Source organism: Euphorbia lathyris, chromosome 2, assembly GCF_963576675.1.
Source record: "Euphorbia lathyris chromosome 2, ddEupLath1.1, whole genome shotgun sequence".
In the NCBI taxonomy this organism is placed as follows: domain Eukaryota; kingdom Viridiplantae; phylum Streptophyta; class Magnoliopsida; order Malpighiales; family Euphorbiaceae; genus Euphorbia; species Euphorbia lathyris.
The window spans coordinates 37,535,792-37,557,026 of record NC_088911.1 but is presented as its reverse complement, the minus strand read 5'-3'; the positions used below and the strand labels follow the sequence as shown (position 1 = coordinate 37,557,026).

The following is a 21,235-nucleotide window of genomic DNA, read 5'->3' as shown; positions in this document are numbered from 1 at the left end:
AAATAACTTCTTCTTCTAAATTGGATTTCCTCATCTGAAGTTTGAAGGTAAATAGTAAAGGATAATTTAGTCATTTTCGAAGTCATAAACGGTAAAAAATCTAACAAACAGACGGAAGGACTAAACAGTTCACTGAGAAAAAGGTTAGGGACCTTACCATGTGTTTTTAAAAATACAGGGACTAAACAGTGTGTTTTGTCAAAATATATGGACTAATAAATTAATTATCTTATATACTATAGTGGGAGGTCACCAATAAGATTGTATATATTAGTGAGACAAAATAAAGATTGTACATCAAAGTGTGAAATAGGGTAAAAGTTATACACTATTGATAAAATTTACCCGTAATACAATGTGTCGTCTCAAAAAAATTCCGTAATATTGTAACCGTATATGTATTCTTTTTTGATTAATCATAAGTTTTGTTTTTTTAATTTTTCTTTAATAAGGTTTTTAACGAGTCAATATTCTATTTGCACGAATGGACATTTAAAAAAACATATATGGACTGAATGTTCATCAACAACTAAACGAATATTAATGAATCAACTATTGTATACACGTGTAAACAAGTGTAGTTATAATCATTCATTTTTCGGGAAAAAGTTTTTATGGTCACTAAAGTAGTGGCTTTGTGAACCGGTATCCACTAAATTAGTTTTTGACCTAATAAAGTCACTAAAATAGGAAATTTGTATCGATAAAAATACTATAGTGGGAGAACCATCGAAAAGTTATTGCTAATAAATTATATGTACATGGTTACTTCTATAATTATATAACTAGGGTTTAGTTTTTTTGAAATCCACTAGGGTTCAGTTTATGTCTTGTGTATAAATACCGTGATTACATCAATACACAGTTAAGCTGCCTCACAATCTTTTTGGTATCAGAGCCACACCTGCAACCCTAGAAACCGCCAAACACCATTTCTACATAAACACCTCAGCTGCCTCCTTCACTACTATTGTTGCCGCTGATCCAGTTTTATTGAATACTGTAACTGTGCTGCAATCCACACCATATATCGGAATCCTTTCACGCATATGACTGCACCCACCATATCGACAATCTCTCATATTCCACCCCTACCTACACCGTCCCACATTCCACCTCTACCGACACCGAAATTTAGTGCGACTCACTTTCAATCGTCGCAGTCACCGTCTCCCCACACACCAAGTCTTTAGAGCCAACTCACCGTCAAGTTAACATCCACTAATTTTATCCTCTGAAAGCACAGGCTGTGAGTGTTATCTGAGGCAGCGACTTGTGCTTTATGAGATCTCGAATTGTTATTGGCATCGTACTTTAGGAACTTTCCAATGAAGTTTCCAATTTGCCTTCCAATCACTTTCGACATATTCCCTATAGCAAAATCATAAAATTGGATCCAAAAGGGTGCAAAATCCAAAGGAACACTCTCGAGGGACATCCCGTGTTTCCAATCGTTCATGTCTAGTAAATGACTATCAAGGTCCAAGGACCAGACGCAAGAACTCTATTTGTATCCACTTCATGAAAAGATTCGAACGAGAAAATGTTGGGGCCGTTTTCAGAGATTTTTATTTCTCTCCTCGCCAAAGGTTGTCCATGTGATTCTTCATAGCCACAATGTTGATGACTCTGACAGTAAGAAAACGACCGACCATACACAAGTATCCTCTTTTCCCTTCAGTTCCGTCAACTTACAATTCTCTAAAATCAAGGATTTACCCGTCACTATCATTAATATGGCGATTTTCCAAAAAAAAATCCTTCCATTAGTGATAAAAAAAAACGAACTCTAACTCTTCTTAGAAGAGATAAAATAAACTCTCATAAACGGAGAGATGAAGTTTTTATAAATTGAACCATAAATGTCATGTTATTTTAATACTCCATCCGTTCTATAACAGGTGTCCTTCTAGAATTTTTTTTGTTCTATAATATATGACGTTTTGATTTAATCAAGGGTAAATTCCAAAAAAAACCCCTGTGGTTTGATGTTGTTCCAAAAAAACTCTTGTGGTTTGTTATTACAAAAAAAAAGGACTGTGGTTTGCGCCGTTACCCGAAAAACGGAAATGGGCTTAACGGTGTTAATTTGCTGACGTGGCACAGGGGTAGAGTTGGAAATTCGAATTTTTTTTTTATTTTTTTTATTTTTTTATTTTTTCTCTCTCATCTTTTTCTCCTTCCTCCTTCTTCTTCCTCCTTCTTCTCATCATTCTTCTTCCTTCTTCTCCTCCTTCTTCCTTATTCTTCTTCCCCCTCCTTCTTCTTCTTCTTCTCTCCTTCTTCTTTTTCCTCCTCCTTCTTCTTCTACCTTTTTTTTTCTTTTTTTTTTAAGTTTTGGAAATTTCCAGATTTCTAGAAAATTTCCAGAAATCTGGAAATTTTCCAGACAGAAATCAAAAGGAAACAAATAAAAAAAACTTTAGAAATATCAAAAAATTTCCTCATGTACTCTGTGTGTACGCTTTTTCTATATACCATTCAATATACTACTTGCCAAAAACCTAAACATTTTTTATCAATATGCCTTACAAAACCAACATAATTAATAAACAAAAGAAAAAGGCCAATAATATACCATAATCATGGATTAATAGACAATACACGTATCAACAGATATTCTCCATAATAAGCTATTGAATTAAACCAGTTAGCCTAAACCAAATTATTCCAAAGCAAAGTGATGGAAGCAAGGTGCAAACAGGAAAGAACTCGATGAATGCAATTCAATAATTACAAATTCCAATACTTAAAGGCACAGAATATATATATTTCCAACATGAAATGAATTATGTATTCAACCTTAAAACATCATATATATATATATATCAGAGAGTTATATTTCCTGAGCAAACCTTATTCCTCTCTTCCGTTTCTTCTATGTAATTTTGGAGATCACAAAACAAATAAAATAATCTGTCTTAAAAATCTGAAAAATTTCCAGATTTCTAAAAATTTTTCAGAAATCTAGAATTTTTCCAGATTTCCGGAAATCTGGATTCCAGATTTCGGAAATTTCCAGATTTCTTCGGAAATCGGAAATTAAAAAAAAGAATGGAAGAAAAAAAAAAAAGGAGGAGGAAGAAGAAGGAGGAGAGGAAGAAGGAGGGGGAAGAAGAAGAAGGAAGAAGAAGAAGAAGGAGGAGGAGAAGGAGAAGGATGAAGAAGAAGGAAGAATGAGGAGGAGAATGAGGAAGGAGAAGAAGATGAGAGAGAAAAAAATAAAAAAAATTTCGAATTTCCAAGTCTACCCCTGTGCCACGTCAGCAAATTAACGGTGTTAAGTCCATTTCCGTTTTTCGGGTAACAGCGCAAACCACAGTCCTTTTTTTTTGTAATAACAAACCACAAAAGTTTTTTTTGGAACAACATCAAACCACAGAGGTTTTTTTTGGAATTTACCCTTTAATCAATGCACATTAATTGAGTTTTACCAAATATAATAGTATTATTTAAATTGTCTTTTATTTTAAGAATAGATAAAATTAATCAGTGGATGCAAATTGCAATTAATATAAAGGTAACAAAGTCTTTTAATCTTACCAAAAACCAAATTGTTTTAATTAAAATTAATTATATTTCTTAATTCTCATGCATTAACCTTAAAATACAAATATCGTGGAACAAATTAACTTTAGTTAATTATCTCATTAATTAGCAATTTAGTGTAATTAATCAAGTGTTCAATAAAGTTAACCATGAAATGTCATGTTATTTGAATACAACTTTATACTAAAGTTAATTACCTCATTAATTAGCGATTTAGTATAATTAATCGAGTGTTCAATAAAGTTAAACATAATTGTCATGTTATTTTAATAATTATCTCATTAATTAGCAATTTAGTGTAATTAATCGAATGTACAACATATTAATTTTAAACTATCTCATTAATTAGCGACTTATTTTTTATTTTGAAAGGAATTAGCGACTTATTAGTACAAAAACAGAAAATCAAGGATCTTAAGCACATTTATTTTTACCTTTTTTCACCTTTTTCATCCAAGTAAAAGAATTCGAATATAAATGAATTTTATAATTTTTTACCGTATACATTCTTAGCGCGCGTAAAATAAGACTATCAATAATTGTCGAGGAGCCGGCCCGGTTCAGTTTATAATAAGGTCCAGCCGCTGTCAATCTAACCCGGTTTGTTTTTCGGATCTCTTCGTCTACAAAATAGCAAATAAGAAAATTCGTCTTTCGATAGTCCCCTTTTCCCAGTTTCAGTTCGGAATTGATCGCTGATTTCTGTTTTCCGATTATTTAGACCGACCGATTCTTTCAATTCCATTTCTCCTCTTTCTTTTGATACCTCTTTCGACCTCTGCCGTTGATTTTGCTCGATTCTAGGGTTAGGGTTTCATGTCGACTCCTCGTCGTGCGTTTAATCTCTCGATTTCTCGTGGAATTTAAATCTTCTTTACGTGAATCTTAATATTCCTATCAATTTTGAGTCTATCTTTTGGTAGTTAATTGCGCTATTTGGGCTCTAGGGTTTGTGAGATTACACTTCGTGTAGGGTTGCTCGTATCTGTAAATTTGTTTGGGGGTTTGATTCCTTGAGCTTCATAGTGTCCGTATCACCCCTTTTTTTCCCCGAATTTTTTTTGTCTAGTAATTGATTTTGGTATCTAGGGTTAGGGTTTGTCGTCGAAATTTTTTTGGTTCCTGTTTTTGTAAATTGAGTTGGGGATTCATTTGATATAATCTGTATATTAGCTTATTGATACAATTCCGTTTCCTCCACGCGGAAATTAAGCTTCATCTTCGTCCTATTTTGTAATCGAGTTTCAATTCGACGAGCTTGAGAGGTAACTGTCGTTTTGACATGGTTGTCGTTTTATGTTGTTAATATTATTAAATAACTTATTATTATTATTGTTATTTTTCTTACTTGGTAAGTGTTTTTAATGCTAAAATCATTGTGTCATTTATGAGTAGTGTAGAGGTAACGGTTAGTTACTTTCTTCCTTTATGTTTTCAATTGAAGCTAATGCAAATGAATTTGCTTGAATACAATGCTTATCGTGTGTAGAACCTTACTGCACTCCTATGGCCTATTAAGCCAATCGTTTTTCAACCTTTTTGTGCTTTATACTATGACTTTATGTTACAGTGTATCCAATATTTGCTACTAGTCTTTCTTTAGGTTGTATGTTTTGATATTCTCTATCATACCTTTTAACTAACTGTTGGTCTTGCATCCATCCTTAGCTAGTTGTTGTTTGTCAGAAAATTGTTCTTATTTCCATTTGATTGAAAAAAATGGCCGAATCCTTGTTTTTACTATTAACATGGGCCTTTGTGTTTTTGCATATTTGTGCTTCAATTTTTCTTTTTCACTGTGTGGTTTAGATTTGGCTTCGTATGGAATCAAACTTTTTGTTTTGAAATTTGTTTTTTCAGGCTAGAATGGGTTTTAAACGGCCTTTTGATGGTGAGGACTTCCAAGAACTTCCTTTTAAGCAGACAAGACAGGTGGACTGCAGCAATAAGTTGATTCAATTTGCAGGTCCTACATCTAAGGAACCCACTATTGCAGGTGCTAATAATTACTATCTTCTGGAATGACTGAAAATACTTGATTGATTGAGAACCATCATTTTGGTTTATTTATTTATTGGCATAAAGACTTATTTGGCTAATGTGGTGTCGTTTGGTAACATTTGCCCCTGAGTATTCCCATATGCGACATTTAATCCATTTTGGATGAAAAGTTAAGCGATTTGTTAATTATTGCCACATGACACAATATTTGACAAGTGACATATGCACGTGACGATTGTTTTAATTATTTGTTTTCATTTAGAATTAATATGTGGATACATAAGAAAAAAAAACTCCTTATTTATCCATAGGTTAAGTCTATATGGAAATATTTTTTTAAAACAACTGTCTCGTATACATGTCCCGTGTTAAAGATTGTACCATGTGAAATTTTTTAAAAATCAAATAATTTTCTATTTAAAATGGGTTAAGTGTCACCTATGAGCCTCAGGGTCAAATGATACCACAAGTGGCAAATGAAAAAATTTTGGATACCACAAGGACCAAATAAGGCTTCAATCCTTATTTATTTGAATACTTGTAATTTATGCTCTGTAAAACAGATTATCATGTAGGAAGCTTTGAAAAAGCTCAACAGCATGATACACTTGGAAACAACATTGTCTGTGAAGTCTCAAATTTTGGTAAAGGTGTAGAGTTAAGCACTCCTCGTTCATTGATCACTAGCAGTTCTAGTGATGATGATATTTTGACTGGGGTAGCAGCTTACTCTTATTCTTCCATAGAACGTTCCGAAGGTGATCATATGCAGAGATTAGAACCACCCGAGGATGTCTACTCTTCATATTTGGATCGTTCTCCAACGAGACATGTACCTCTTGGACCAAATCATCAAGCCAGTATTCCAGTATGGGTTGGACATTTCGATAAGAATCAACTACAACTGGGAGATTCTTCCGGTCTAAATAGCCCTTCGTTGCTTTCGTATTCAAATCTGAAAACTTACAGTGTTGATGAAGAGAAGCAAATGGGTATTTGTATAGTGCCATTGCCAGACGCACAATCAATGGTAGATTGCAGCTATACTGGTGGTGGTGATAGTGGCAGGACAGATTGCACTTGTCTTGATGAAGGCTCTGTCAGATGTGTGCGACAACACATACAGGAAGCTCGGGAAAAACTTAAGAAATCCCTTGGGCATGAAAAGTTTGTTAATTTGGGCTTCTGTGACATGGGAGAGGAGGTCAGACATAAATGGACTGAAGAAGAGGAACGGGTGTTTCATGCTGTAGTTTATTCCAACCCTGCATCCTTAGGCCAAAATTTTTGGAACCACTTGTCGCAAGTGTTCTCAACTCGGTCCTCTAAGGAAATTGTCAGCTATTACTTTAATGTCTTCATGCTTCGGAGGCTGGCTGCTCAAAACAGATCAAACTCACTAGACATCGATAGTGACGATGATGAATTATATGGAAACAATAGGGGGTCTTACAAATTTCAAGTTTTAGATGAAGATGATGACTCAGATATTGATTCTATCGATCAATGTGATAATGCTGATCGTGGAGTGTATACTTATGTTGAAGAGGACGAAGACAAAGATGATAGTGACGATGACGGTAGTGATGAGGATGGGGATTTGGGAGACAGTGGTGGAGATGCCACTGGAGAAGATTCTGAGATAGATAATGTCTTGGAACCAAATAACATGAAGTCATTAGATGGGAGCAGGTTTGACTTGCATGCAGATTATAAGGCAGGAAGTGTTTTGCAGGATTTCAGTGTTCGAGATGATTCATGCATGTCGTTCGATTTCCAAGCTGACAAGACTGGTTTGTATGGAGCAGTTCACAACGGGGCTGCTTTAGAACTTAGTCGAGTTGGAGCTGATAACAGGGACTTCGTGCTTGGAACTGGGAGATTCAGTGATGAAGTGGATCAGGTCTACTTACTGGATACATGTGACACTAAATCTTGGGATACACGATATGCAGTTCCGACAAAAGATGTTAGTTTCCTACCGACATGTAACATTATTGAAGAAATATTTGGACAAGGAACAACTAGTGAGCTGAACATGAAATGAGAATGGTTCTCTGAAAGTCCTTGTGCATTCCTTGGTGTACAGTCTGTTTTACTTTTGTAATGACAAGGATATTGGGGGGGCTTTTTCTGCATATAAATATCTATCCTGCAAGGGGATAGTGCATTTTCCTTTTAATTAATGAATTAAAGGAATTTTGTTCTTGTATATTCTTTTATGTCTGACATTTTTGCATCTTTTGCATCCATTTGTTTGCTTTATGCCAAGGGTCTGAACTATGATATATACAGTTAGTGATCTTTAGCCAAACCTTAAATCAGTATTCCGAGTTCCCATTTATCTCATTATCTACAGGCAAATCTGCCCCCAATGGGCACTACCCCATTTCTAGCACGAGGTTTGATATTGATAGGTGTTTTCCTGACCTGATAGCAAGTTGGCGGCATCTATCTATATATAATATAAAACAGTAACGATGGAACTGAGGTGTCACTTTCTCCTTTTTTAGTGATAAAAAATTTAATATATTAATTTTAATTTTATTATGTATATTTATCTATAAAAAGATTATTTTATCTCATATATCTAAGAGGACTATAGAATTTAAATTAATCCCTAAAATCTCTCTAATTCTCTACATATCTATATATATATATAAAATATAAAACAGTAACGATGGAACTGAGGTGTCACTTCCTCCTTTTTTTACTGATAAAAAATATAATATAATATATAATATATTAGTTTTTATTTTATTATTATATTTATCTATAAAAATATTATTTAAAGTAAATGTGAAAATCAAATAATAATATTTAATTTATATAACACATTTATGTCATTAATTGTAATTATTAGATTGTATTTTTATTAATATTTATATATTAAGATGAATCCGTGCATCGCACGGACCAAAAACTAGTTATTTATAAAAGCATGTCTTCAAGGAAAGCTAATAGCTAATAAATTTATATTTATTAACTGTTAACTATAATATCTATTCACACTGCAACAGTCCTATCAAGCTGGAGTATAGATGTTTACTCCAATCCTGCATATTTACTTGAACTCTATAAGGTAGTTAATAAATTTTGGGAAATTCGATTCGAAAACTGGTTGACTGAACTTTCCAAATCATATTCGAGGACTTTGTTCCAATCCATATAAAAACTAAGGGAATTACTTAACAAATTTAGCCATACTCTCTTTGAGCAATAAACACAAGTTGAAGGTCTTATGTGAGAAAACATTTTTGATATCTATCTAATGCACCAATGAGAATAAGCTGCCATTGAGAACCCAGAATCAAGACCACAATATTTTAGTAGAAAATAATATGCGAATCAACAAAATAGAATGGAAAGAAAGAAAATTTTACAAGAAATGTAGAAGTTATACTGTGCATTGTTTCTCAGAACAGAAGATCTATGAAAAACTCAATTGAAAAGTAAAAAAAAAATCTCAAATGATAAAATGTTAGGTTTTGATACCAATTTTTTTCACCTGGGAAACACAACAAAAAAGAATAAAAACATATCCAGAATTTAACTAAAAAGATTGAAAAATGTTTTTATATATTATTATTACAAGAGGTAAAAAGGAAAATAATAAAAACTAATAAATTTATACCTATTAACTTTTTACATCTATTCATATTATGATAAATGAAAAAAAAAGCCATGAGAAGAAGCAAAGCACTAAATCTCCAATGGAAAAACTTCCCACCTAACTATTTAAGAGGCACAAATGAACTTAGCCAAATCATTATTATATCTAAAGTTGTGCCTATCGTTTTTTAGAAAGTGTAAGTTTACCTTTAGGGCAAAAAATGGTAAAATTTTGTGAACATAGAGAAATTTTGAGCATAAATAGGTGCAGTTGGTGTTTACTGTTCGAGATGCAAAATATAAACTTAGCTCATATAAGTTATGCGTAATATATATTCGTTTGCCCCTATTCTAACATAAACGATAAGGTTTGTCTAGATTGGGAATAAAAAGTAAGATGTACAATTTTTCATTTAGTAGGAGTACAATCAACACCTCACTTATAAAGATGGAGAGATATATATGGATGTCTCGGGTTCAGGTAAGAGCGCCGGTTTATAGTTATGTTATTTGTGTCCAGAATTGGACCATATAATTTATAGGAGTCCAAATTTTTTCTATATTCGGTACACTAAATATAAAATTTTACAATTTTTTACATTAACTAAGAGACAAATTTATAATTTATTCCATATATAAATATATAATTTTTTTTAAGTTAAATATTTATGTTTTTTTTTTTTTTTTTTAAAATGACAAAATCAATAATTGAAAATTCGATATTATTTTCTTATGACCATAAACTTCCCACTCGTTAAGGGAGATGTAAGAAAAGCCAGCAAGAGTGGGCCCCGGCTGGTGTTACATATATATATATAAGTTGTGGACTTTGAATCTTGATTTCCTTCTACTCCGCTAGATCTCTACTTCACATTTCCTTCCCTTCACTCCTAATTTCTTCCTCTTCCTCGCCAAAAATCCAAACCATCGCAAGGTAAATTATCTTCTCATTCCATCTTTTTTGTTCTGTGCATTTTCTAGCTCATTTCCTATTTAGTTTTGGTGTCCTTTGATATGTTGTTTGTATTTAGATTTATTGTTCAGTGGATTTGTTTATGGGTACATTATTCAATTATATTTACAGATCCGAGGAATGATACCTGTTACGGTAAATCTGATAGATGAATCTTCTATTTTGATTCTGTTAGTTGACACAACGTATGAAGAAAATCTCTCATAAGCAGGATCCCATATCTGTTTGAATTGAAGAACTTGCTTTTGCATTTTTCAATAATTTGCGATCTGTGATTTCAAAGCAATGGAGTGTATAGATCTGAAATGAAACTCCTTATTTCTTTACATAAAAACTTGTAATTATGATTTAAGTTTCTTGAGATTTCAAAGCGCATAAAACCCGCAGATTTACGTGACACGTACTTGGATTTAATTTTGTGCGTTCTGTTATTTAGTTTTAGCATTTAAAGTGCATTTCTTTGTTGTCTTTGTCTTGGAAATTAGGGAAAGAGCTCTTGTTATTCCAGATCTATCAGCGTTCCTGTATTAAGCAACAATTCTGTTTGTTTCTTTAGAGTTTTGGTGATTAATGTGGTATATTATCTTGCTTATGTGATTGACTTGTTCTAGTTTATTTTTTCTAATTCTTATACCGGGTTATGCATCCTTTAGGATATAAAAATGGTGAAGATTTGTTGTATTGGGGCGGGCTATGTTGGCGGTCCAACCATGGCTGTGATTGCCCTGAAGTGCCCAGAAATCGAAGTAGCTGTAGTTGACATTTCTGTGGCTCGAATCAGTGCCTGGAACAGTGACCAACTCCCCATTTACGAGCCAGGCCTTGATGATGTGGTGAAGGCGCGCAGGGGAAAAAATCTTTTCTTTAGCACTGAAGTAGAAAAGCATGTTTCAGAAGCTGATATAGTGTTTGTATCAGTTAATACCCCAACCAAAACTCAAGGACTTGGAGCTGGCAAAGCAGCTGATTTGACTTATTGGGAGAGCGCTGCTCGAATGATTGCAGATGTATCAAAATCTGATAAAATTGTTGTTGAGAAATCTACTGTTCCTGTTAAAACAGCTGAGGCAATTGAAAAGATTTTGATGCACAACAGCAAAGGCATCAACTTTCAGATTCTATCTAACCCTGAATTCCTTGCTGAAGGAACTGCAATTGAAGACCTTTTCAAGCCAGACCGTGTGCTTATTGGTGGTAGGGAGACTCCAGAAGGACAAAAGGCAATTCAAGCATTGAAAGATGTTTATTCACAATGGGTCCCTGTTGATCAAATCTTATGCACCAATCTGTGGTCTGCTGAGCTCTCTAAACTCGCCGCAAATGCCTTTTTGGCTCAGAGGATTTCTTCTGTTAATGCCATGTCAGCTCTCTGCGAAGCCACTGGTGCAGATGTCACCGAAGTGTCCCATGCTGTTGGTAAGGACACCAGAATTGGGTCTAAATTCTTGAATGCAAGTGTTGGTTTTGGAGGATCTTGCTTCCAGAAAGACATCTTGAACTTGGTATACATTTGCGAGTGCAATGGTCTTCCTGAGGTTGCAAATTACTGGAAACAGGTTATTAAGGTGAATGACTACCAAAAGAACCGATTTGTGAACAGGCTGGTTTCATCTATGTTCAACACAGTCTCGGGTAAGAAGATAGCAATTCTGGGATTTGCTTTCAAGAAAGACACTGGTGATACTAGGGAGACCCCAGCAATTGATGTTTGCAACGGTTTGTTGGGTGACAAAGCAAACTTGAGCATATATGATCCACAGGTTTCACAGGACCAAATTCAAAGAGACCTGTCTATGAAGAAATTTGATTGGGATCATCCCATTCATCTTCAGCCAATGAGTCCAAAAAATGTAAAACAAGTTAGTCATGCTTGGGATGCATATGAAGCAACAAAGGATGCTCATGGTGTGTGCATTCTGACCGAGTGGGAAGAGTTCAAAACTCTCGATTACCAGAGGATCTATGATAACATGCAGAAGCCTGCATTTATGTTTGATGGGCGAAACGTCGTCAATGTTGAAAAGCTGAGGAAAATGGGCTTTATTGTTTACTCTATTGGTAAGCCACTGGATCCATGGGTGAAAGACATGCCTGCTATTGCATAATCCCATTCACGGTATTGATTCTGAATTGCTTATGGTTGGTGCTGCTGAGTCTAATGTTATAAGATGTTTACATCAATTCCCTCTTTGTATCATTGCTTTTTTAATTGTTTTCCACTATAATCTATTGGTTTTGTTTCAGATCCCCCATTGCTAATTGAGTATATGGCGTTTCCATACCAAGGAATTGTAGTAACCCTTTTTCAATGTCTCTTGCTTCATAAATTTTCTATCTATAAAACTGCTAATGATTTAGGCATCCATTTGAAATTATGAAATACTCAGTTTTTTTTTTTTTTTTTTTTTTTTTTTTTTTTTTGTCTATTTTAGCATTAGAATTTGTGTCACTGACACGACTTGATTTCACGGTTTTATGTGATGTTTCATGTTAGCAGATCCCGAATCATTTCGGGACTAAGGTTTTTCATAGTTGAGTCTTATTAATGAACACTAGTGCCTGATTTTGATGGCTGTGGCCTGAGAGAGAGAGATTGGCATGCCGCGTCTGTAGTACAAATTCGCAAGTGGAAAAGTTAGGTAGTCAGTAGTACTAATCAAGTAATCATTGGATTCAGGTAGGTCAGATAACTAAGGCTGCAAATCTCACTCTTTAAAAAACAATGGGTACAGTCAGTGATTTTTTTAAAAAAACAATGATATATGTATTTGTTTTTTTGAAACTATAACATGTATTTGTTTTGGTATAGAATATGAGAGATTTTTTAATTTTTTTTATTTGTTACCGATGAGTCATAACGCAACGTGATACGTAAGTGGAATGAAGATAATGAAATTTATGACGTATTTTGTTAATAAAGATTAAAAATTGGCCTAACTTTTAAAGGTTAAAAGTAAAATTAATCCAGTTTTTTTTTTTTTTTTGGTAAAAATAGGAAAGGAAAAACAAACAAAAAACAACTACTCTGGGATTAGCCTAGGGAAGCTAACCCCAATCCAATCCTCTAAAAGAAGAGGAGAGAGAAAGATAGGTGAAACAGAAAGGGTAGTAACACCTAACATCCCCTCATGGCCTGCCGCCGCCAAGCGATCCGCAACTCGGTTCTGCTCTCTGAAAATGTGACTGAACTCTAAGATCTCAAAGAAGGAGCAAAGCCTTTTAATAGCTTTGATAAGGTTGCGGCTATTAAGACCCATAGCATGATTTTCAGAAATCATTTTGATGGCCTCCATGTTATCAGACTCCACAGAAAGCCTCTTAACACCCAGCCTTTTAACAAGTTTGATACCAGTGAGAATACCCTAGAGCTCCGTTGAGAAGGAAGATCCCAACCCCAAATTCTGGGTGAACCCAGAAAGCCAGGCGCCCCCCGCATCTCTAAGAACACCTCCGGCAGCAATCTTACCATTGCTGAGGCAGGAGCCATCAATATTCAGCTTCACAACCCCCTCTATCGGCCTGCTCCATCCCACGAGGTGGACATCACTAATCTGGGAAGATCTGGCAAGGGACTCTCCTTTGAAACTTTCAATAATAGAGGAGAGTTTTTTCGAGAAGAACTCAGCTAAGTTTGGCATAAACACGGTTTTATTACCAAAAATCTCCTCGTTTCTCCACTTCCAAACTTGGTGACAGATAATAGCAAAGAAAATGTCACCATGCTCCATGTAAGATAGTAACTTTCCACTAATACCATCAGAGAACCAGTCATCCACAGAGTGGGTCATGAAGGAAGAGAAAATATGGTGTGGGAGAATTTTCTTCCAAACCTCTTTACTTTTAGAGCAATCCCTAAGAGCATGGCACAAAGTTTCAACATGGCCTTTGCATCTACTGCATGCTCCTGAGTCCGCCAAATGCCTTTTGTGCCTATCCGAATTAGTAAGTAACCTGTCCTTAACGCCCAGCCACATGAAACTCCTAATACGGTAAGGGACTTTGAGGGCCCAAATGGACTTCCAAACATCCGAGGGAGGATCGGACCTATTGAGGGTAAAAGCTTCAAAGGCAGATTTGCAAGAATAAACTCCATTGTTAGTCAGCGCCCAGCAATGCCTATCCATGTCTTCCTCTTGATTACTCACCTTCACTCCCTGAATTCTAAGGAGAGTCTCTAGGCTAAAGAAAGTATCAAACTTTGACCAGATCCAGTCCCCTTCAGAGTCCACCACATCGGCAATCCTCCAGTTACGGATATCACTAGGCGGGGGGGAAGTACACACATCTACTAATGGTTTATCCTCAATCCAGGTGTAAAACCAGAAACTAATGGACTTACCATTACCCACCTCCAGACCAACCCCCAAGCAGAACTCAGCAAACACGGCGCTAAGCCCTTTCCAGAGGAAGGAACAATTGACAACTCTCTACTTAGGGCCCCCGAAGATTTTGTCTTTCCGATACTTACCACAAAGAAGGCGAACCCAGAGAGAGGAAGGGCATTGCCACATACGCCAAAGGAGTTTCATTAATAAAACTTTATTATTGTCCTTAGCTTTCCTAATGCCCAGACCACCAGAATCTTTTGGCTGACAAACCTCACTCCAAGGCACTAGATGGATCTTTCTTCCCTCCGCAGCTTCCCCCCACAGGAACATACGGTTAATCTTATCAAGATCATTAAGCACAGGATCCGGAAGCTGACAAGCCTGCATGATGTGATTGGGAGCTGCACAATTAACTGATTGAATTAACGTCAGGCGGCCAGTGAGAGAAAGAGTCTTGGCTTTCCACGTGGCACACTTCGTATTGGCTTTATCCAAAGTATCTTTAAAGGAAACTTTAGACACTCTCTCACTGTGGAGGGGAATACCCAGATACTTCCCAAGAGAATTAGTAAGAGGAATACCAGACAGATCACTTAATCTTTTACAAACTCTCGGATTCATATTCTTAGAGCACATCATCCTAGATTTCTGGATATTAAGTTTCTGACCAGAGGCCGAACAAAAACAATCAAGAATATCCATAATGACACTCAACTGCTCCTCATTACCTTCCAGAAAGATAAGGACATCGTCTGCAAAGAATAAGTGAGTCACCTGGGGACATAAGCTATTGATAGCCACCGGATGGAAACTCCCAATATCAATAGCATCTTGAATCAGGTGAGATAACCTCTCCATAGCAATAACGAAAAGGAAGGGACTCATAGGATCACCCTGACGGATACCCCGGCCCGGAGAGAACTCCTCCGACATATCCCCATTAACCATAACTTGAAACACAGGAGAAGAAATACATACCTTAATTAACTTTCTCCAGCTATCCGGGATCCTAGCTCTCTCCAGACTCTCCATCAGGAAATTCCAGTTGATGCGATCATAGGCCTTCTCCAAATCCAGCTTCAGAGCCACAATGTCTTTCTTCCCCTTCCTAATCTTCATCGTGTGGACCATCTCTTGGGCAATCACCACATTATCCATCATTTGTCTACCAGGCACAAAACTACCCTGATTCTGACAAATGATCGCCGGAAGAATGCCCTAGATTCTATTAGCCACAATCTTTGTAACCGTCTTATAAAGAACATTACAAAGACTGATGGGTCTCATATGCAAAAAGGAAGAAGGCTTATCAATTTTAGGAATAAGAACCAGGAGGGTTCTATTTACTAGCTCAATATCCTTAGAACCATTAAACACACCTATGATAAAATTATAGATACCCTCCTTCACAACATCTCAATGCTTATGGTAAAAGCCAGCAGGCAGACCATCAATCCCAGGAGCTTTAGACGCCCCAATGCTGAAGATGGCTTGGTGTATCTCTTTTCTGGATATAGGATGAAAGGCACTCTGACTGCTTTCCTCACTGATCAGAGGAAAGGTAGCAACAGAGTGAGCCCTCTCCAGCTGGACAGGTTCATCTTTGAACAGATCCTTATAGAACTCCAGGGCCAAATTTCGAATCACCTCATCTTCATACACCCAATCACCATTAGAGTCCTTAATGGCATCAATTCTATTCCTCTGCCTTCTGATCATGGTAGAAAGATGGAAGTACCTGGTATTACGATCCCCATCTCTAATCCAGGACTTCCTAGATTTCTGAAACCAGAGAAGCTCCTCCTGCCTAAGAACAGCTTCCAGCTCCTTCTGAAGGGTTCTGAGGAGGCCATCCAGACTGTGATCAAACCTCATCTCCAACCTACGCTGAATGCCCTCCATCCTATTTAATAACTTATTCTTTCTTCTAATAATATGCCCAAAGACATTTCTATTCCACCCCAGCACATTATTCCTGAACCCTTCAGCAGCTTGCAGGACATTCGAATGACGTTTCCAATTCTCTTGAACGAACTCCTTGAACTTAGGATGGGACTCACAAGCCAACTGATACCGGAACGGTCTCTTACCCCTAGGAAGGTTGCCTCTCAAAAGTCTAAACAAAATAGGACAATGATCCGAATGACGGAACAGGAGATTTAAAACAGAACTCTCAGGAAAAGAAGTCTGAGCTAACACATTAGCGTAGACCTTATCCAAACGAACAAAGGTATTGTTACGTTTCCAAGTGAATCTATGACCAGAAGCCCCCAGATCGGAAAGCCCACATAAATCCATACTATTCTTGTGGTGAAGGCAGCAATTAACATAATGATTGGAACCCCCTCTCTGATCACTCATAAAGGCGATATCATTAAAGTCGCCCGCAATAAACCAGGGCTTAGAGATGTTGACACTCATAGAAAAGAGAACCTCCCAGAGCCGTTTTCGATTAGCTAAGATAGGGTCAGCATACACAAGGGTAATAAAAAAAGGCGTATTACCGGAAATACTCACTTTACAGTGAATGAACTGCTTATCTATACTAATAATATCAAAATGAATCCGATCTGGCCTCCAGAAAAGCCAAATCCCACCAGCCCGGCCAATTGCCTCCGATCTAACACAATTCCAGTTCTTAAACTTCTTAACCACCTCATCTGCTTTCTCTCCACTAATCTTAGTTTCCAATAAAGCAAAACAAGAAGGATTAAACTGTTTAATAAGATCATTAATATGGATACGGGTAGCTTTGCTAGCCGCACCCCTAACATTCCAACATAAAAAATCCATCGAAAGGAGGAAAACTGACTGCACCAACCTACCTAAGCCATGTATTTATTAGGGGCTCCTGAGAGCCTCACCGAGGTACCCGCAGGTGCCCTCTTCTCTGACAGGGCCAAAGAATTCTGGATGCTTTTTTGTTTACCCTTTGGCTTTTTCAAGCTAGGTTTATTAACCCCCATTGATTTCCCAATCCCAAGATCACCACTAAGAGTAGGAATACTAACCTCATTTGTCTCCTTCATCCTTCGGGCCGCCAGATCCAGGGTTCCCCCTTGGGCTTCATTCTTGGAAACAAAGAGGGGATTAACAGATTCAACCACCATCTCAAAAGGTTCAACAGACTCCAGACTCGGCATGCTAAGCTCCATATGCTCATCTCCCTGGACAGGCTCTTGAACATCCTCAATAGTCAAGGCTCCAAATCTAGATCCAGACCTAAGGGCTGAGCTGGTTCCAGCCTCCTCCCTAGCTTTTGGGATAGACTTCTCCTTCACACTAGGAACAACAATAGGCTTAGATAGAGAGGATTTCCCCTTACTGTTAATATCAGGAGGAGGATTCTGCACAACTGGAGGTTGTGTTCTACGACGAGCAGTCCTTTTTGCCACCATCCAGGGATCGAAGTTCCCTCCATTCCCCTGGCTTCCTACGGTTTTACTCCCACTATCCACAACAATCTCCTTAATAACACTCTCCCTTTTAGGGCATCCCTCCTGAGAATGACCATACATGCCACAATCATAACAAATGTTATGTAAGCCTTCATACTCAATAAAGAACACCTTGTTTTGAACACAGAATTTTGACAATAAGGGTTTCGCAAGATCAACATCCACACAAACCCTTGCAAACTTGCCCCTAATGGCTCCTATAGTAGTTTTATCCACATGGTGGACCTTCCCAACCATACCTCCTATTTTGCTGAGAAACTTCTCACTGTAATACTCAATAGGAAGGCCCGGGAACCTAACCCAAGTCAAGATCCTGTTAACAGTACAATCATGAGGATTAAAATTTGGAACCCAAGGCCGTAAAGCCAAAACATGGTTGGAAATAATATACGGGCCCCCTTTGATCACATCATTATAATCCTCAACTTTGGTAAATTTGATGACGTAGTAGTCATTTTCCAGGTCAGTAATACCAACTTTCCCTTTCCTAGCCCACTGGGCTTGAATCCTTTGGGCAAAATAGTTAAAGCTAATTCTCTTCCCCAGCACCGTAACTATTAAGGACACCTTCCACTTCTCTCTGAGTTCACGCTTCTCTGCTGAGGACAGTCTAATAACCGGACAAAGAGGATCATCCTGGGCACCCTCCTCCTCGTCAGAATCAGAATACAGATCCTCAGACTCCCCTACCATCTCAACTTCCTCTAGACAAGGCTCCTCCTCAACCACCCCCATAACCGTGTCTTTCCAAGAACCTTTACCTATCCCGTTTGTGCCAATTACAGTCCTGGGGGAAGCCGCGTTCCCCTGTCCTTGAACATCACTCACAACCGTAGAAGGAATTTGACTCGAGGCAGCTTGCCCCCCAATTGCTGCCCCAACATGCCCAGCGCTGCCCGGGATAAGACAAACAGTGCCAGGCACCACGCCGGAAATCCCAGCGCAGCGCCCAGCACCAGCGCCGGCAGATTCAATGCAGTGCCCGGCGCTGTCGGCAGGAAAATCAGGAGCCGCGCAAGAGACATGCTGCCTCTTGCCCACAAATCCAACCGGATCAACGGGATTCCGACATCCCAAATTTGATTACAGGATTGCGGTTTACCTCATTCCATGTTAGAAAAGTCGTTTTACAAGCTATTCTTTGGACCTCAAATCATTTTACATAATCTATCCAGTTTTATACAATTTGTCCAGCCATTTTCACATTTTCATCCTTTTAAAGTCTGATTCTAACCTTGATTCTTACACACACTCGTTCCCAACATCCTAAATTTCATTTTAGACTTTCGTTTTGCTCAATTCTGTGTCCAAAAACTCATTTTACAGCCCTTTTACTATCTCATTTTCACCATTTTTTAACAAAACCGAAAATCTGATTTCTTTTGGTTTTTGTTACCAAACTAATTCGATCTTGAGTCGTTAGTCTTGCCTCTCTAAATGCTGTTTCGATCTTGTCAACCTCGTTATTAAACTCGAAATAATCGTTGTGAATCGTTCCCAATTTCAAAGTTTAATTCTCCAAACATTTAACTCGTCCACCTTCATTCATCATCAAATTGTTATTGGAATTTCACACTCAAGACGTTCATACCTTCGATTGTTCATTCAAGTTACGTTCACGCTCGTGGAATCTAGACCGATTTCAGCCCAAGACCGGTCAAAGCTAGCCATTTATTGGCTATAAGTTTGTCATTTCAATTTCGTTTAATTCTATTATTAGCATTTCATTTTCGTTCTTCGATTCTGTATTAAAATTTCCATTTTTGTTCATATTTTGTTTTAAATTCAACATGCAAAATCGATTTAAGTATTTTGTAATAGATATAAATTGGATTGTAATTCCTCATATTTCATCAACATCTATATAACTAACCCATTTTCATATCAATAAAATTGACTTTTTTCTCAAATCACCGTGTCAATTTCATATTTAATTTTTTCTGTCATTTAGTTTATGGTAGCCATTAAATATATAGTAAAGCTTTTATAGCGGCACTAAGAATCCAAGAGAGACTTTTTCAATTCTTGCGTCCCCACAGTCGGCTCGTTTAGAAATCAAGTTTTTGGACGCATTTTTCATCACTTTACCGTCCAAATTAATTGAGAATTAATTTTCCAGGCACGCCCACACTTAATCCACACGTGACAAGGTTGACATTGATAATATTACAAAAATATAACTAACACTAATGTTTGAGATGTTGGGGGATACTAACTACTTTTGCAGTCCATATCATCCCCGAATAGGCAGTGGATCTCCATCTCCATTTATGAAATGCAGAAAAGTATCTGGATCCTTATAGAGATTCAGACCTCTCTATTTTTCATTCGTCAAATTATAATATTCTAATTATTTTTGGCTTAAAATATTTTTACAATATATATATATATAAGCTTGAATAGAGAAAAGAGAAAGTTACCGAACACAGTAATATGAGATGAGTCACGGACGAGATCACTCTTTTTAAGACATTGTGGCAGTGCCTATGAATTGTGCAAGTAGTCAGAAATATCGGTCGCCTTCAAGATAAAACAGCCTAATCACAAAAGAAGTATGATTCTGAATTGTACAACTTAGAATCGGTCTAATGCATACACTTAAAAGCTTTTTATGTTGCTTAATTCTAAAAATGAATTTTTGGAAGAAGGAAAAAAGATATTTAGGAAGAAAGGAATAAGACAAGATTTTTTTCCCTCTCAAAATGATAATAAGAAAACTTACAAATCAACGGTGAAATTGTAAATAAAAGAAAAAAGGGGAAGAGGGAAGGAAAGGGCGTTGGGAGTAGACCTATCCACGGGCCCGGATACCCACCCGGTCCGTCCAGACCCGTGTCCCTTGGACTGGGCTTGGACAATGAAATTTACTCTTAGGCCCAGCCCGTTAGAGCCCGCTTATTTTTTGGACGGGCTTGGGACATATGAAAATATCACGGGCCGGCCCAGCCCAGCCCGCCTTATTAATATTAATTAAGAAATTTATATATTTATAATTAAATATTTATTTTAAGTATAAATTTGATTTTTTATAATTAAAAATTATATATATTTTTTTAGGTGGGCTTATATGGGTTGGGCTTGGGATTTGATTTTTAAGCCCGAGCCCACCTAAATTAATACTGGGCTGGGCTGGGCTTGGGATGAGCACTTTTACACAAAAGCCCGTCAGGCCCGGCCCGAACCTGGTCCAGCTCAACCCATGGGCAGGTCTAGTTGGGAGCTGAGAGTTGGTCGCGATTTTGACCTGCTTGTCATGCACATGAAAGACGCGTTCGTTGGCATGTCATGTGCAAGACACAAGGGAATGTGTGCGC

The 21,235-nt window shown here is 37.1% G+C and overlaps 2 protein-coding genes across 2 annotated transcripts; both read left to right on the top strand.

Moving 5' to 3' along the window:
- Positions 1-4,131: 4,131 nt before the first annotated feature.
- On the top strand, positions 4,132-7,815 carry LOC136217815 (uncharacterized). Its single transcript, XM_066004478.1, has 3 exons — positions 4,132-4,814; positions 5,410-5,545; positions 6,114-7,815. The coding sequence occupies exons 2-3, from the start codon at positions 5,416-5,418 to the stop codon at positions 7,595-7,597; spliced, it is 1,614 nt and encodes a 537-aa protein (XP_065860550.1). The 5' UTR covers positions 4,132-4,814; positions 5,410-5,415; the 3' UTR covers positions 7,598-7,815.
- A 2,128-nt stretch (positions 7,816-9,943) lies between these two features.
- Positions 9,944-12,498, top strand: LOC136217814 (UDP-glucose 6-dehydrogenase 1-like). The gene is made up of 2 exons (XM_066004477.1): positions 9,944-10,096; positions 10,789-12,498. Exon 2 carries the CDS (start codon positions 10,798-10,800, stop codon positions 12,238-12,240), a length of 1,443 nt encoding a protein of 480 aa, XP_065860549.1. The 5' UTR covers positions 9,944-10,096; positions 10,789-10,797; the 3' UTR covers positions 12,241-12,498.
- The last annotated feature ends 8,737 nt before the right edge of the window (positions 12,499-21,235 follow it).

Coding starts and splice junctions, on each gene's coding strand:
- LOC136217815 (XM_066004478.1), top strand. CDS start 5,416: ATGGGTTTTAAACGGCCTTTTGATGGTGAGGACTTCCAAGAACTTCCT. Junction 5,546..6,113: donor TAAGGAACCCACTATTGCAG/GTGCTAATAATT, acceptor TCTGTAAAACAG/ATTATCATGTAGGAAGCTTT.
- LOC136217814 (XM_066004477.1), top strand. CDS start 10,798: ATGGTGAAGATTTGTTGTATTGGGGCGGGCTATGTTGGCGGTCCAACC.